We start from the raw sequence: 17012 nt of genomic DNA, 5'->3' as shown, positions 1-17012 counted from the left end.
GCTTAGCGCTGGTGGCTCTTAGTGTGACAATCAATTTTGCCACATCCCATCGCTGACACCCCCTTGACCTCCTCCTCTGGTTCTCTGCCTTCCACTGGGCAAACGTGCCCCCTATGTCTCCATAGCCCCTCTTACATGCACTGGTAAAAGCTGGCTTTGATAATAATACAATTTACATCTACCCAAACGAACCCTTTTTAGCAACATTAGGAATAGATAATGAAAGAATCGGGGGAAAACATAACATCCTAACTATTTTATGCAGTTTGCATGTAGTTCGTTGATGATAGTTCTTAAGTCACTGTTCTGTATTAGGAATGTATCTTATGTACTGCGGTAACACAAGGATCTCTGTAACAAAAGCAGTAATCCACTGAGCTATCCATACAAAATGCAGATTTGTGATCTGCAAGGTACGTGTTTTATGCAGCAGGCATATTAACCTTGTGCGCTACTTTATGCCACTAGACAAAACTCTGATCTCTCACTCTAACAAGAACATTAATCACAAGAGATATATTGAATTTTTTATTGCTGCCTGAAAGCTGGATACACAAGGAACTTAGCAGAAGGTGTTTTGAAATCGCAAGTTATTGGAAAGCACAGCAACACCCTCCTCCCCACCACCACCACCACCACCACCCAGAGGTCAGCGCCTAGTGTAGCCACACCAATCGCACTACCCTAAAGCCAGCCCCGAAGAGTGTTAGCATACCCGCCTAATAGCTATATTCCATTCCTTGAATAAGACATAACAAGCAATGTGAAAAGTGTGAACACACAAATTGACAACTACTTTCCATTTTGTTGTGGAGAGTAAACTCACCAGCTAGCTGCTAGTTTCTATTCTCTGTATGTTTGATCACATACACTAAGAGGAGTGTTAAAACACGATTTGTTATCTGCATTCCGTTCCCTGCATATATCACATCACCCACCAGAACATCAACTAAAAGCTACAATCCATTCTATGTGTATGAAGTATGAGAAATGTAAACAGGCAAACTAGAAATTATGTTCCTTTCTCTGTATATGGTGGGTAGCTCATGAAATATAAAGGTTACCAACAAACAGCAATGTCCCCTTCTCGTTGTGACATCACAGGTAGTAAGTGCAGTGTACGCACACTAAGTGAAAGGGAGGTTCCACAGGTAATAGGAGGAATGTAAGCACACAAACAAGACCACAGCTTTACCATATAAACCTTATGTGTATAAAAAATAAGTTGACTCCGTTTCTTCTGTTTTTCCAGGCATTTTTCACAGAAATGTACACCCAAGAACACCCAGAGGACCAGGAGAAGATTGAACTGCTGAAGCATTTAATTGCTTTACAGGTACTGTGCCAGTTGCCTCTACTGAAAGCACTTCAAATTTGGCACAATAGTGTGTAAGGCAGACAGTGCCTAATTTTCATAGAAAAGCACAGACTCCACCGTTTTTCTTAGGAACTGTTGCCAATACCAATGTTGCTGAATATCATAGATTGCCTAGCCTTTAATTTTACCTCATGCCTCTTTCTTCCAACACCTTAAACTTCCTGTCTCTTCATCTCACTCTTTAATTTTCAAGTTTTTTCCTCCCTGCTATCTCCTCTTCAATGTTCACTGTTTTCCTTTTTCCTCTCTTCTTCTCCCTTGTCTCTCTTTTCTGTCTTTCTCTGTCCAGAGGTCAAAGTCTGATGGTGAAAAATGTGTCACCGGATACCAAAAAGGAATGCCGGTGACCACCACCTGCAACCATCTGCAAAAATTAGGCCCTGGGGTGAGGTCTGCTCGGTCTGACATTTAAAGTCAAATGTAATGTTATTGATATTTGTATATTTTACGTTCTGCAATTTGTATTGCATCATAGGTAACTATTGCAGACAGCACTTTGGGTCAGCATATGTTGTCTTACTGGCATTGTCATCTTCTCGCACCTCATTCGTAGGTGGCTGTGTTTCATTCATTGTTGCCTGGTTCAGTACTTAATAAACCCCGTAGTCTTTTGCAGATTACTTTATTTCCCTTATGACAGCTAACTCCTCAGAAGCTAGGTAATGTGAGCTCCTATTTTCGTTTGCAAGAAATATTTCCAAATGTCTAACGTTTATTTTTTTGTATTGAAAGTACAGCAGTTTTCCAAAGGGCAGTGTTAAAAGAGCAAACATGGGCATGTGGGAATTTTCTTCTACACCCTCATTTTTTCCAAACGTTTAGCTTTTTTGTGCTCTGTTTTTCTGGGGAAAAAAGGAGGGTGTGACAGGCATCGATGTAAAGCGAGATTCTGAAAACACGAATGAGTTCTCTGTTGCCCTCTTAGGAAACGGAACCTATGAACTTACAAGTGATGATGCGCTGCTTTAGTGTGCCATTATGTACAAGATAAACTTTGTGGATCATTGAAAATGAACAAGATAGGCTGGCCAGCACCTCACTGCACAGCCTGGGAATAGCAGCTGTACTTTGTGTTTGACATAAGTATGGAGCCCTGGACATCTCACTAGGTTTCTGATTAGTCCTTGCGTTGAAGATCCTGCACAGGTGCCTTGTAGAGGGCTATGTAGGGTGTACTCAAGTCTAGGTTTTAGAGAGATCACTCCAATTTCTCCAGAGCTACATTTTTGTAGCCATTATATGATGATATGCACTCGTGTGTTTGTATGCAGAAACATCTGCACATACATGCTACCAAAAAATCGTTCAGTGGGACAACAAGGTTACCTGGGCCCCTACTATAAGCAATAAAAGGTAATGTCTCCCAGTTGGGTATTAAAGGAGACCCACAGTGGGCATGCAGAGGCGCCCTCACACTCTTGTACCCTTGCTCATTGATTCTGCTGCACAAAACGTTATATATTAAATATATTTCGAATGTGTAACTGTACGAGTTATATTAGTGCAATATGCTTGAAATGAGTACAAAGATTATAAACCAGAATTAGGTAGGACTTTGCCGATGTGGCATGGCCAGTTAGCAAACATGACTGTCGTGCTGTGTTATTGTTCTCGCAGCAGAAAGGTTAATTGGGGAGCAGAGGCCTGAGGGACTGGCTGGAGATTCTTAAGTGACATTCTGCAGTACAGGATAAGCAGCACAGTCAATTTTTCTGTTTTTTGCACAGGATTTCTTGACAAGATAGACTTGGAAATTGCACTACATTGGCCTTGGACCATGGGTCTATATATGGCCAATATGGCATCTTTTCAGTGAGAGGAGTGGAGTCATGTGGTGGTGCTCTGGAGAAATCTAGTATCAGAGTGAACACATGAAGAGTTATCTCTGCAGCGTTTGGAGAGTAGTACACAAATTGAAAGAGAGAGCCACCTACATGTCCTCTTTTGCAAAGTCTGTGAAGGTCTCACCCTGCGCATTCTGCTTTTGGAAAAAGCGATCTTGAGGAGATTAACAGAGTCGCATTGGGAGGAAGGTCTAGTGTTTGGGGCAACGTTGAACCTACTGCAGAAGATTGAAGAAACCATCTCACAACAGTTCACAAAAAGTGAAATATTTGTGCACTGCAAGGGAAACACTGCAAGTCTAAAGTGACATAGATGGGGGCATTGATGTGGTGTGGGCATAGAGAGGAAAGCAACAGGGTGTTTAGTCTGGGACAAAAGTGGCTTTGAAAGCGGAAGTGGCTTGTGGTAAAAACACGAGTATGTCCACCCATCTATGCGAAAAGTTGGAGTCACTGGCACATGGATGTCCCTGATCAGACCAGTGACTGGAAGAAAAAAATCCATTGTGCTGCAGAGCGATAGGCATAATGCGAGACTGCAGTTGAACAGGGAGATGGACCGCAGTAAGGACTTCAATGCATCCGCAATTTGGGAGACTGAAGAATGCACAACTGCAAGGAGTGCTGCCAACTGCTGTCTTCATTAAAGAGAATACACCTGAGAACACCTGATTATTTACAGATAACTGCAGGAGAGCTTTCTTTCTGGACCACTGTTTGAGTACCTTATTTTAAGCCTTCACATGTTCCATTGCCTAACCTGTTTCGGCATTACTTCTTAAAAGCATGTGATGCACTGAAGAGGTTCTCTACTTTGATGTAAATAAACCTGACTGGATTTGCATTTCTGATTTGTCATCCCATGCATACCTAGTTGCTGATCATCCTTCCACGAAGGGCGCTGTGCCATAAGGCCCTGTCCTCCTTTCTTACCCCCTTCCATATTTTGTTTAAAATCCATCTCTGCTTACCTTTTCTTCTTTACTCTTTTTCATCATTCCACTTGATTTTCATCTTCTTATAGGGGTCTCTCACTCACAGCAATGCATCTGCACATGACTCTCTTATTGAGAGAAGGAGGGCCCTTGGAGCACCCTCGCCCATAGACTAATAACATCTGAGGAGACATGGACTAATCGATATCAAGATACGTTTGGTTGTTATCTAGGAGTATTTGAAGAAGTTTTATTTTATAAAATGTATATGCATGGATGCTAGATACAATAAGTTGAAGAAGTGTGATGTTTGGAGATAAATAACAAAAAATCAATTGGGGAAGTGTAGAGGAGATGATAGAATCACCCTCCTGAACTAGACTTGTAAACAATGGGATTCTATCAATGTGAGTGGTGACTAATTTTAAATGATATTGTATATTCTCTAAACTCGTGGATACACTGAAATTTGAAAATCAGGCTTCTCTGCGAGTGGCAGAATGAGGGCACACACTATGAATCCCATAGTGTCATTCTCCCATCATTGGGGTCTTCCCGTCCCTCTACGGGGCAGGGCGTGCTTCGACCTACGAGTGACGTGGGAGCACTTATATTTTTGACAATAGGCTATGTGATGTGATGAGGATAGTGATATGTGTTAGGGAGTGTAGGGACCTATTTATGTGAATAGTAGTGTAAAAAAAGGGTAAAAAATCCCTGGCTAGTCGAAAAAATTAACTTTAATGGCTTTGCAAGCTGGGAACATTAAAAAGGGGGTTAGTAAGTAGAATTACAAGTGTGGTCTACTTTGTCGACATGACATGTTTCATAGGCAGACCCCTCCTGCCTACTCATCAGGACCTCTGTTGATCCCTACAAAACAACTCAATTCTAAACTAAATGTTAAATGTCTATGGTCCTAAAACTTAACAGCAAAAATCGGCTGCTAGGTTTAGCCTTGGGGCTTGAGTTGGCCCTTAGTGAGGCATTATCATGAAAAATGACCTAATATGGTCTCTGTGAAAAGAAAATAAGAAAAAGGGTACATGGTTGTAGAATTACAATATGTAAAGCACAATTCATACATGGCTCATTATTGCTTGAGTCACAATGTGGCTTAGTATCCCAAAGTATTCTCAACATTAATTATGTATATGACCAGATGAACTGCCATTCGCCATCGTGGCCAAAGGGTATGAACCCTTGGAAAACTTCAACAAAGCGTGATACACACTTCAAATACAAACACATATTCACAATCCAAAACGACCCATCTGGTGGTGGGTTTTTAAACAAGCAAGGGTGTGGGCCTCCTTGCAGTTCCAGGACAAGTGTCTAGTCAAGAAAAAACGTCTCACTAGCGGCGTGACATCAAAAACATCCACTCATCATACTGATAAATGGGTCATATCACACATGCCGGTTGATGTATTATTCGTGAATAAAACGGCAAATGATGGCTTAATGCCTCCCAGACATCAACCTATTAAGCTCCCAAATGCGTCATAGTCAAACATGCTGGTTGAAATAATGATTGTGAAAACGAGCGACAGCAAATGATGGCAAATGCCTCCAAATGTGCAAGCATGCTACAATCGATACATACATTTGAAGCGTGGTGATAGGGCCGCATGAGCCTGCGTCTTAGGGTGATTAGTTGACTGGTTACTATGGAGGAAGGTTTAAAACATAGTCACTCACGCTGTTTTTGGGCGGCAGAATCTCACTGTCAGAGACGCACCCCTCCGCTATCCAAAGACCAAGTTTTTAAAGACCCATGGTCAGGGTCTCACTTACATGACCGCATGCCTAATCTGGCTTTATTCAATACCCTTCAGCAGCTCCGCCTCGGCTTGTGTTCTTATACCAGAAGAAAAGCCTAGTCATGATTGCCTTTGGAAAAAGACTAAAGAGCTGACCCAAAATGGCGGCGTCCATCGGGACACTGCTGGTCTATAGTCTGTCGTCTATCTTTTATTCTCTTGATCGCGTTTTTGGGAAAATTTGCGCAGTACTTTCTAAATAAATCTCATTCATGCCGCAACCTATTAAATTAATTTGGAAGCAATTTTATTTTATTTTTATTAGCTTGCCAGGAGGCTCCCTGAATGTGATAGGCGGGCTCGAACTTTCTTAATAGTGAATGGTGTCATATTGAATGTATGATCCATATTCCAGCGTGGTCAGAGTCTATGCACTGTCTTTATGAGAAATGGGGAGCTATTCGTGGGTCCGTCCACAAGACATGTTGCACTATGTTCGTCAATATTATGCTGAGTCTCACGTTAACCCATGTTCTTATTGTTTTATTCTGTCTGCTGAAACTATCATACGGATAGCACAATAGTTTAAGATCTCAAGGTCTCATTGTTCTCGTGTCATCATGATTACTGTTGCTGTGGCATGCCATGCGATGGGTGTATGGTGCAATCGTTAATGTGATGGATGGCCGTTCCAAACGTCAGAGTTGGCCCCATGGAATATCATCATTAAGGCCGTAGTTGTTAGTGTCCAAGCGGAACACCCACCTTTGTTCTTTCTCCAAGAGCATATGTTCCCTGGATACCTGCTCTATCACTGTCCGTGAGATATCATCAGGCTTGTGTCCTTTCTCCAAAAAGTGAGCGGTCAGCTTGGTACTAGCTCTTTGGCATGTGATTGTGCTCTTGTGTTTCCCTATCCTGGTCTTGATTGCCCTTCTCGTCATTCCCACATATTCGAGGCGGCAGGGGCACGTGATGAGGTACACTACGTTGCAACTGTTGCACGTTGTAAAGTTTTGCTGTTCCCAGGTTGATCCATTTCTAAAAAACAGGTTATTGGTCTTCTTTATCAGGCAACATACTTTACAATGACCACATGGATGGTGGCCTCTCACAAAGTTAGTGTCCCGTCCTTGGTTATTGTTGATGGTCTTTGGTCTAGTGTGTACAAGGATGTCCCTTATGCTCCTCCCCCTCCTGTGGGAGAACATAGTTTTAGGTAACTGGAGTCCCCCACTGTTTAGAATACTCCAATGTCTGTTGATGACTTTCGAAACCCTGTCTGAGCAGGTGTTGAATGTGGTAATGCATATGGGTCTCTGTTCCTCTTCTTTGGGTGTCTTTTCTTCCAGGAAGCTCTCCCTGCAATTGTTCAGTGCCCTCTTACATGCCTGATTTATTATCCTTTCTGGATATTGGCGGACTGCTAGTTTCTTCTTCAGATCCGTTTGATTGGACCTTGAAACTCTCAATTTCCGTGCAATTCCGTCTGAGACGGAGGAATTGTCCGTAGGGCAGGTTATCTCGGAGATGTTTGGGGTGGAAACTCTGGTACAAGAGGAGGCAGTTCCTGGCTGTACTTTTGAAATGTGTTGTCGTCATTCGCCTTCCATCTCTTGGGAAGATGTTACGGTCAAGGAACACCAGACTGGTTCTGGAGACCGTGCTGGTGAACTTGAGAAATTTGTCTTGAAAGTTCAGCTATGTCAGCAATTGTTGTGATGTATCCTCATCCCCATCCCAAATTATCAGAATATCGTTGATGTATCTCTTCCAAACTTTTATCCTTTGTCTGAATGGGTTATTGGGGTGTAGGATCCTCCTGGTTTCCAAATTGTGTACGTAAAGACCAGCTATGCTGGGAGCAAATGTGCTCCCCATGCTAGTCCCATGTTTTTGTAGGTACAGAGTCCCGTCCTATTCGAAGAAATTCTCCTTTAAAGTGAGGGAGCAGCACTCCATCACGATGTTCCTTGGTGTCTGGTATTCCCAGTCGTCATCAAATAGGACGTCTTCAATGATACTGAGCGTCTCATTGTGGGGGAGACTCGTATAGAGACTCTCTACATCACAACTGATCATTAGTTGGCAATTTGGATCAAAGGGGAGGTCTTCCAGCAAATTCAGTACATCCTTAGTATCCCTCAGGTATGTACTAGTGCGTTGCACCATCGGGCGTAAGAAAGCATCTGCAAATTTTCCAACACTGAACCGATGCCAGACACAATCGGTCTTCCTGGAGGGTTATCCAATTGTTTGTGTATCTTGGGTAATGTATATAGGTATGGCGTCCTTGGGTTTTTTTGACACAGAAAATCACCTTCCTTCTTTGTTATCCAGCTTTGGGCCAGTGCTTCTTCCACCATGGTGTTGATTTTTACTTGGATCCTCTCGGTTGGATCAGTCCTGAGTATTTCATAGTTTCGTTGGTCCTGAAGCAATCTCACGCATTCATTATTGTATTGTAATTTGCTCTGTATGACCGTCGCTCCGCCTTTGTCCGCTGGTTTTATTATCAAGTCGGGGTTGTTGCTCAGCTCATGTAAGGCTTCTCGTTCATCCTTGGTGATGTTTTGGAAAGCCTTCTTTTCCTTTGGGTCCATATCCTTGATGTCTTTCATAACCGCCTTCTCAAAAGTAAGGAGTTCCACAGGTAGGGTACTGTCCAAAGGTGTGAAATTAGACTTGGGTCGGAGACCTGTGTCTGCCAAATCTGTTATTTTTTCTTTGTCCCTGAAGAAAACCTGTATCTTCAAACGTCGTATGAACTCTTGGATTTCCTTGCAGAGAAGGAATTTGTCCATGTTGGCTGTTGGGACATACCCCAGGCCTTTTTCCAAAACTCTCATCTGAGCTTCTGTCAGGGTTGAATCGGTCAGGTTTACAACGAGGCTTACTTCCTGTTCTTGGATGCCCCTGTCATGCTCCTTGTTGCCACTCTCGAAGGATCTTCTTCTCCTTCGGTCCAGTGTACGGTCGTTCCCCTCCGGTTGCACCCCCGGTTGCCACCATGGCGCACCTCCAAAAAAGGATTCTGATTGTAATAGCCATAGTCTTGTTGTTGATAAGACCATGGTGGGTATGGTCCTTGTGGGTGTTGGAATGGTGGGGGCCCGTATTGCTGGTGTGGGTACATCATTGGCGGCGGATGGTTGTTCCAACCTCTTACCCCCTGTTAGTGTGATCGTCGATAGTTCTGGTGAGTGCCTTGGTATCCTCGTCCTCTTCCTCTGCTTGAGTTTGAGCCGGTAGAACCGCTGTCTGAGGAGTCATCATCAGTGGTGTTGGTTCTAGTGGAACGGTAATCATCCTTGATGTAGGGATAGACCTTCTCTTGTGTCCATCTAGATGTATCCTTCTTGAATTTCTCGTACTTGCTCAGTTTCAAGGATGTTTCGAAATCATTGAGTGTTTTATTCAATTCTTCCAAGTGTTTTTTGAGTGCGGCAGGGGACTCGTAGTTCTTCAGTCGAACTTCAATGGCTTGAATTTCAATTTTTAAATCAGATGCTAGTCTGCTGGCTGTTTTTATAATTAGTACAATCCAGTCCCGGGTGCATCGCCACGAGATCTGGGACCAGTCGATTCTGAAAGTTTTATCCTCAAGGAAAACGAACAGTTCGTTATGGACCACCAAGCCTGGTGGTGCTGTATTTACTCTTAGATACTCAGACATGAGTAGGCCATGGAGCGCAGTCTTGATCTGGGTTCTCCTCAGTTCCTCCAGTTCGTCCCAGTCGCTGTTACTCGTACTAGGCACCGCCGTGTTAAGCCCCTCAAACGTGCCTAGTGATGACATGAGGTTTGAAATTTCTTCCTCGGTAAAGGCAAGTCCTAGATTAGACATGTTTCAACTCGTATTTCACTTGTCGTATGGAACTTCCGTGGTAGTGGAATGTGAAAAGGTAAGTGGAGGTGTTATATCTCTCTGTGGAGAAGTTGGTAGTTTGACTTCCGCAGCTGCTCGATGACTGAAATTCCAAAAAATCAATTGGGGAAGTGTAGAGGAGATGATAGAATCACCCTCCTGGACTAGACTTGTAAACAATGGGATTCTATCAATGTGAGTGGTGACTAATTTTAAATGATATTGTATATTCTCTAAACTCGTGGATAAACTGCAATTTGAAAATCAGGCCTCTCTGCGAGTGGCAGAATGAGGGCACTGTGTGTTTTGAAAATACCCCTCACACACTATGAATCCCATAGTGTCATTCTCCCATCATTGGGGTCTTCCCGTCCCTCTACGGGGCGGGGCGTGCTTCGACCTACGAGTGACGCGGGAGCACTTATATTTTTGACAAGAGGCTATGTGATGTGATGAGGATAGTGATATGTGTTAGGGAGTGTAGGGACCTATTTACATGAATGGTCTTGACTAGACACTTGTCCTGGAACTGCAAGGAGGCCCACACCCTTGCTTGTTTAAAAACCCACCACCAGATGGGTCGTTTTGGATTGTGAATATGTGTTTGATTTTGAAGTGTGTATCACGCTTTGTTGAAGTTTTCCAAGGGTTCATACCCTTTGACCACGATGGCGAATGGCAGTTCATCGGGTCATATACATAATTAATGTTGAGAATACTTTGGGATACTAAGCCACATTGTGACTCAAGCAATAATGAGCCATGTATGAATTGTGCTTTACATATTATATTTCTACAACCATGTACCCTTTTTCTCCTTTTCTTTCCACAGAGACCATATTAGGTAATTTTTCATGATAATGCCTCACTAAGGGCCAACTCAAGCCCCGAGGCTAAACCTAGCAGCCGATTTTTGCTGTTAAGTTTTAGGACCATAGGCATTTAACATTTAGTTTAGAATTGAGTTTTTTGTAGGGATCAACAGAGGTCCTGATGAGTAGGCAGGAGAGGTCTGCCTATGAAACATGTCATGTCGACAAAGTAGACCACACTTGTAATTCTACTTACTAACCCCCTTTTTAATGTTCCCAGCTTGCGAAGCCATTAAAGTTCATTTTTTCGACTAGCCAGGGATTTTTTACCCTTTTCTTACACTACCATTCACGTAAATAGGTCCCTACACTCCCTAACACATATCACTATCCTCATCACATCACATATCCTATTGTCAAAAATATAAGTGCTCCCGCGTCACTTGTAGGTCGAAGCACGCCCGCCCCGCCCCGTAGAGGGACGGGAAGACCCCAATGATGGGAGAATGACACTATGGGATTCATAGTGTGTGAGGGGTATTTTAAAAACACACAGTGCCCTCATTCTGCCACTCGCAGAGAGGCCTGATTTTCAAATTGCAGTGTATCCACGAGTTTGGAGATAAATAACTACAGTAATTGAGTTGCTTTCACATTACTATTTATTTCTAAATGATACATTTTCAATAATGCCAATAGACTAAAGTTAAAAAAGAGAATTTAGTCGTTTTGGTGACTTTTATTTAAATGTTTTACAGATCTATTGGAGCCAGTTTTTTATCTTGAGTGTATCCCAGCAAATCTGCTTCAGAGATAAAGATTTGGCGAACGTTTCTAGTTTCAACTCATTCAATGAAACCAGATCAAATAAGTGGGAGTGTTGCCCTTGAAATAGTTATTTAAATTGTGGAAACGGGATCTGTGAGAGGCCCTTTATCCTTCTTTGTGGCCAGAATCCTTTTAGAAATTATTCAGTTTATGATAATTGGAGTTGCGTAGGTAGGGGATCTGTTGTTTAACTTAAGGTTATTATTTGTGAGACACAGGCTCTGAATAGGATTTTCTCTCTGGAGAATTGTACTTCCTACTTTTAAAGTTAAGGATAACATTATTTTAAGAAAGTTTTCAAAACATAATTCTCACACCAGACGTGCCTTAATTGTAATCAGTACTATTTTTGTGGTGAGTGTTTCACAGACATAAAATATTTTTTCATAAATACTTTTTGGCACACAAGTCTTTTGCATAGTTTCGGCAAAGTTGATCTGCCCAGCTCTTGCATGATTGTGGTCCAGTATTTTTCCCAAGTGAATTTAACAGTCATCCAATCCCTCAGCAGAAGCTCCCTTTTCTCTGTTTTTGGCAACATTGGAGTTGGGCTTTGCAAAGTATACACTTTAATGAGTCCATTTTCTCTGGGCTCTCCCCCAGAGCCTGTTAATCAAGCATGCGGTTTTGGAATTACCTTCAGTCATGCAATGTCTTTTATTCCCGAACTGAACAAGCTAATGTTGACCTGTTTCCAGATTCTTGGAACTCTAAGGACATTTCTTACAGTGCCACCCATTAATTACTACACAACCACCAGACAAGCCTTACGGTTAAGGCATTGGCATTTACCTGGGCTTGCACAAGTTATTATGGCCGGGATGCCCGCCACCCCCTCCCAACACAATCCCCAAGGATGGGAGAAGTCGGACACAGGTTTGAACTTTTGGAAGGCGGGAGGGAGTCACCCTCCAGGCCGCATTTATTAAAATATGAAACAAAATTTAAAACATTAAATAAAAGTTTCATAATTATGTACAATTTTACATTTATTACATTTCGATGAAGACATGTACATTGGCTAACCTTAACAGATCTCTAATACAAAGGTTTCCTAGCCGAGTCTAACATCCTGCAAATGCATCCATTCTAAATTAAAATTGTACATCCTAGCATTAAGGGCCAACGGCAAGGTCTTAACCGGTGTCAGATCCCTACTACCAAAACTCTCGCCCTCACGGTGTGAGTGGCGCATGCGCAGAGGACTCTACCCTCGTTACCAACTGTAACTTCCCTTGTCGTGGTGGGGGCCCCCTTTCCACTCGACGCCATCTTAAAGGTCGTCCGAGTTCCCGTGTGAGGTATCTGTAGGAAGGACAGCGTGGACTCCCCCCCCCACCCCCACCCCCCCCCATCCCCACACTCTCTATCCGCCGTTGCGGATTTCCGGCCCTCGGGAAATTAGTAGGAGGGGCATCTAGCCGCCTCCCCCCTGGGAAGGGCCTATGGCCGTCTCCCTCTAGGCGACCCATCCTTAGTGGGTGCCGCCTCCCCGTGGGAGGGGCCAATGGCCGCCTCCCCCCGGGCGCTCCCATCCATTCTGGGTGGCGCCCCCCTCTAGGGAACTTGAAATTACTGCTCACCGAACATGACCTTACCGCCACAGGCCGGATAGTTGACCGACTATCCGGCCCCCCCTACTCCTCCTAAAGGTCATGCTTCCTCAAACCCCTTAGCCATGCTATGAAGTCTCCTATGAGTAAATCATTCCCCTCCCTGGACAGGTGAACCCCATCATTCAGATACATGAGATCACCCCGAATACACCCGTGAGGAATGCTATGCAACTGCGAAGAGCGAAGCAATTTACCAATTTTTTTGTTAACCCTTTTCACCGAATGGTTCAGTGCTGACACCGAAAGGCCCCCCCGCCATACCTTCCTGGGAATCATGTGGGACCAGGCAATCGTGCACCCCGGGATTCTTTTAGCCAACCAACTAACAGCAGACAAAATTTGTTTAAACAACACTCGTCTACCCAGTGTCACCAAGTCATTGCCCCCCAGGTGTACTATGACTACAGATGGCGGTGACCTTTGCCGCCCTAAGAGACCCTCAAAAAATGATTCGAATTGGTCAAAACAGAGCCCGCCCTTCCCATGGAAGAAGAATTTAGAATTTAAAACATTTGTAGAGCGCAGCGTTCACCGTACGGTTTCTTGGCGCTATAGTGGTAGGTCCAACAACTGAGGACGGAGTGAACCTGTCGCAGAGCAAGGAGGGACAAGTTACACGGGGAAGGCCTGTTTAAACAGGAACGTTTTTAGATCTTTGCGGAAGGAGGAATATTGTGTGGCAGAACGTAGGTGGTCGAGGAGGGAGTTCCAGAATGTGGGAGCCAAGGTTGAGAAATTGGCTCCACCCCACTTTTTACGTTTGAAACGTGGGATTTGCAGGAGGGACTTAGAAAAAGAGCGAAGCTCTCTGATCGGGACATATTCGTTGATCAGAGAGGAAATGAAGGTGGGGGCAGTGCCCTGGCGGGCCTGAAAAACCATACAGCCGGTTTTAAAAAGGGAGCGTTCCTTGACAGGAAGCCAGTAAAGCTCCTTGAGGAGGGGTGTAGAGTGGTGAAAGCGTGGGAGACCATACACCAACCGGGCCGCTTGGTTCTGGACCATCTGGAGCTTCCGCAGGCTGTATGCCGGGATGCCGTTGTACAGGGCATTGGCATAGTCCAGCCGCGAAATCACCAGCGCGGACATGATCAACTTAAGTGCCTGGGGGGAGAAGAAACGGGAGACAGTGCGGATGGTTCGAAGAGTCAGGAAACAGGAAGAGACCACAGAGCTAATTTGTGAGTGTAAGGTGAGTTGGTTGTTCATTTTGACACCCAGGGTTTTAAGTGTGGAGGAAGGAGTGGGGGAGGGACCAAAAGAGGAGGGCCAGAAAAGAGAGTTCCAGGGACTGGAAGAACCACCGGTGAGAACCAACTCGGTTTTGTCCGGGTTCAGCTTGAGATGGTTGTGGTTCATCCAGTCCCTGATGAAAATCATAGTAGACTGGAAATTTGAGGCAGAAAGGGGAGAAGAGGAAAGGTTAAAGATGAGCTGGAGGTCATCCGCATAATTGTACACGGTGACCTCCAGCTGCTGAAGTGCAAAGATTAGAGGAAAGATGTATAGATTGAACAATAAGGGAGAAAGAGAAGAACCCTGGGGAACACCACAGGTGACTTGAAGTGGGGTAGTCGTGAAGTCCCCCAGCCGAACCGCCTGGGTGCGGTCCCTCAGGAAGGAGGATAGCCAGACCAGGGCTGATCCCTCAATTCCCGCCGCCTTGACACGTGACAGTAGGATGGTATGGTCCACCGTGTCAAAGGCGGCGGAGAGGTCGAGGAGCACCAGCGCCTGGTGTTTGTTATGATCCATGCCCTTCCTGAGGTTGTCTAGGACCGACACCACGACTGATTCGGTAGAGTGCCTGGGGCGGAAGCCGGCCTGGCGAGAAGCCAGACCCCCATTTGCTTCTACGTGGGCGCTGAGTACCGAGGTGACATGGCGCTCAAGCACCTTGCCCAAGTAGGGCAGCAGGGAAATGGGGCAGTAGTTGGCTGAGATGGACGGGTCAGCGCCGGGCTTCTTTAGAATGGGCACTATTGTGGCTGATTTAAGAGTGGGGATCACCACTCCCTGCATAAGGGAACTGTTAAGGAAAGTAATGGGAGGATGGGGACAAGAAGAGTAGATCTGTTGTAGGATTCGTGCCGGACAGATGTCTGCCGGAGAACCCGATTTAACTTTGGGAAGTATCTCTAAGAATGCTTGCTCAGTAAGGGAGGGAATGGAGGTAAGATGGCACTGAACCGTGGGAGGGGAAGGATCAACAAAGGTAGAGGAGGGGAGGGGTATGTTGGCCTTGATGGTTGCAATCTTGTCCCGAAAGTAGGTGTTTAATTGGTCACACAGGGGCTGGGTTGGAGGGATTTGGGGTGAGGCTCTGTCGGAAAAGGCTAGGTCGTTCACTATACCGAAAATCTCCCTAGGTTTGTTTTCGGTTGTCGTTATTTTTGTTGAGAAATAGATGGTTTTGGCAGCTAGGATGGCTTTTTTATACTCAGTAAGTAATGTAAGATAGTGGGTTTTTGATGAGGGAAGGCCACTCTGTACCCGTATTCCCCAGCTGCGTGAGTCGCGTCACCTGCTTTGAATACGTCCCCGGCGCGCCTCACATATGAGTGGCCCACGACCCATACCACTCTCCCTCCAGACGGTGATCCTTGACCGCTGGTCTCCTGGTGCTGGGTCGACTGCAAATTCCGCCCCGCGTGACAGGCTTGCGAAACTGTAATGCAAACAAAAGACAAGAAGCATGAGTGCATGTCAATTGATCTTTACAACATGTGCAATCGCACATACCTTTTGAAGCAATTTGAGGACCATCGTCCCAACTGTTTCACTTCCTCCGCACTCTGACCCCTGGCTGTAGCCTCAGTAGCAGCCCCTATCCTAAAGGAGTGGGTCCCAAAATCGCACGGGTCCATGCCCGCAGCAGCGATTGTCAGTGCTAGCACCCTCTGGAACTGAAACCTCGTCAGTGGGGTGCCATCCTTGTGCTTTAGCAAACTCCCCCCCCATGTAGCCGCCCTTAGTGCCACGTATTCCTCTATACACTTTATTGGGCACGTGGGGGACCCTCGCGCGCACTGCACGACAACACTATTTCCCATAGCCCCCTGGTCGGTCTTGGACCTGGCTATCGAGACCACCATCGAATCACCCCTAATTTGGACGTGATCCCTGCACAAGCCTCCCTCAACGTCTTTCTTATTTCTTACGACCAGTTCGCTCACCCGCATAGCCCCATGGAATGCTAATGCGAAAGCTGCCCGGAACAGAACTGCTTCGAAATGGGAGGAGCACGTCTCGTCTAGTTTCGCTACGAGTAGAGACAACCTGTGTAAGCCAATCGGGCGCCTCGCATCCTGCTTGCGACCCTCGAAGCGCTGCCAGCCGCGAAGGGCCTTCTTAACCAAAAAGGAACCCGTTGGATCTTTTATGCCATGCACCTGCGCCATGAATGAAATGGCCGCCCTATGCCTACTGGCCGTTGCCGCTGATCGGCCTTCTCTGTGCAGCGCTACCAGGAACCCCAGGAAGGATTCCTCCTGACCCCAGCTCTGACTCCCTGTGGGACCCCAAAATGTGCAATAGGAACGAAACGCTCCTTCGTATGCCTTCCTTGTCCTGGGGGCTAAGCTTGCTGCCACAAGGTCTTGTAATCCGGAGCACCGATTAGCCATAGTGCTTCGGGATATGGTGCCGCCACTAGGTCCGCTGTAGGTAGATAACCCCTGAACGCCTGCATATGTGAACGAGAGAGTGCATCAGCTGCATGATTCAGTACGCCTGGCACATGTTTCGCCCTGAACTGTACATTCAATCTCATGCAAAGCAGCACAACTTGTTTTAACAATCTCAAGATCCACTTGCAGCGTGCTGCCTGTTGGTTAATGCATTCGACAACAGTCATATTATCAGACCAAAACACCGCTGAGCGGTCCCTGAAGTCGACAGGCCATGCCATCAGAGCAACCCAAATGGGGAATAACTCCAAGAACCCAATGTTACCTGTGAGACCGCTG

The 17012-nt window shown here is 45.4% G+C and overlaps 1 protein-coding gene across 1 annotated transcript in view; it reads left to right on the top strand.

The window, feature by feature from the left end:
- The window catches only part of DOCK5 (dedicator of cytokinesis 5), a 581227-nt gene that overhangs the window by 452390 nt on the left and 111825 nt on the right, over positions 1-17012 (top strand). Inside the window, exon 40 of the mRNA XM_086942489.1 lies at positions 1253-1336. Within this exon, the coding sequence (XP_086798615.1) occupies positions 1253-1336 (84 nt within the window). The remainder of the gene's footprint in view (positions 1-1252; positions 1337-17012) is intronic.

The sequence above is a fragment of the Lissotriton vulgaris genome, chromosome 11 (assembly GCF_964263255.1).
Source record: "Lissotriton vulgaris chromosome 11, aLisVul1.2, whole genome shotgun sequence".
Lineage (NCBI taxonomy): Eukaryota > Metazoa > Chordata > Amphibia > Caudata > Salamandridae > Lissotriton > Lissotriton vulgaris.
The sequence above is the reverse complement of the archived record's forward strand: the minus strand, read 5'-3'. Positions and strand labels throughout refer to the sequence as shown.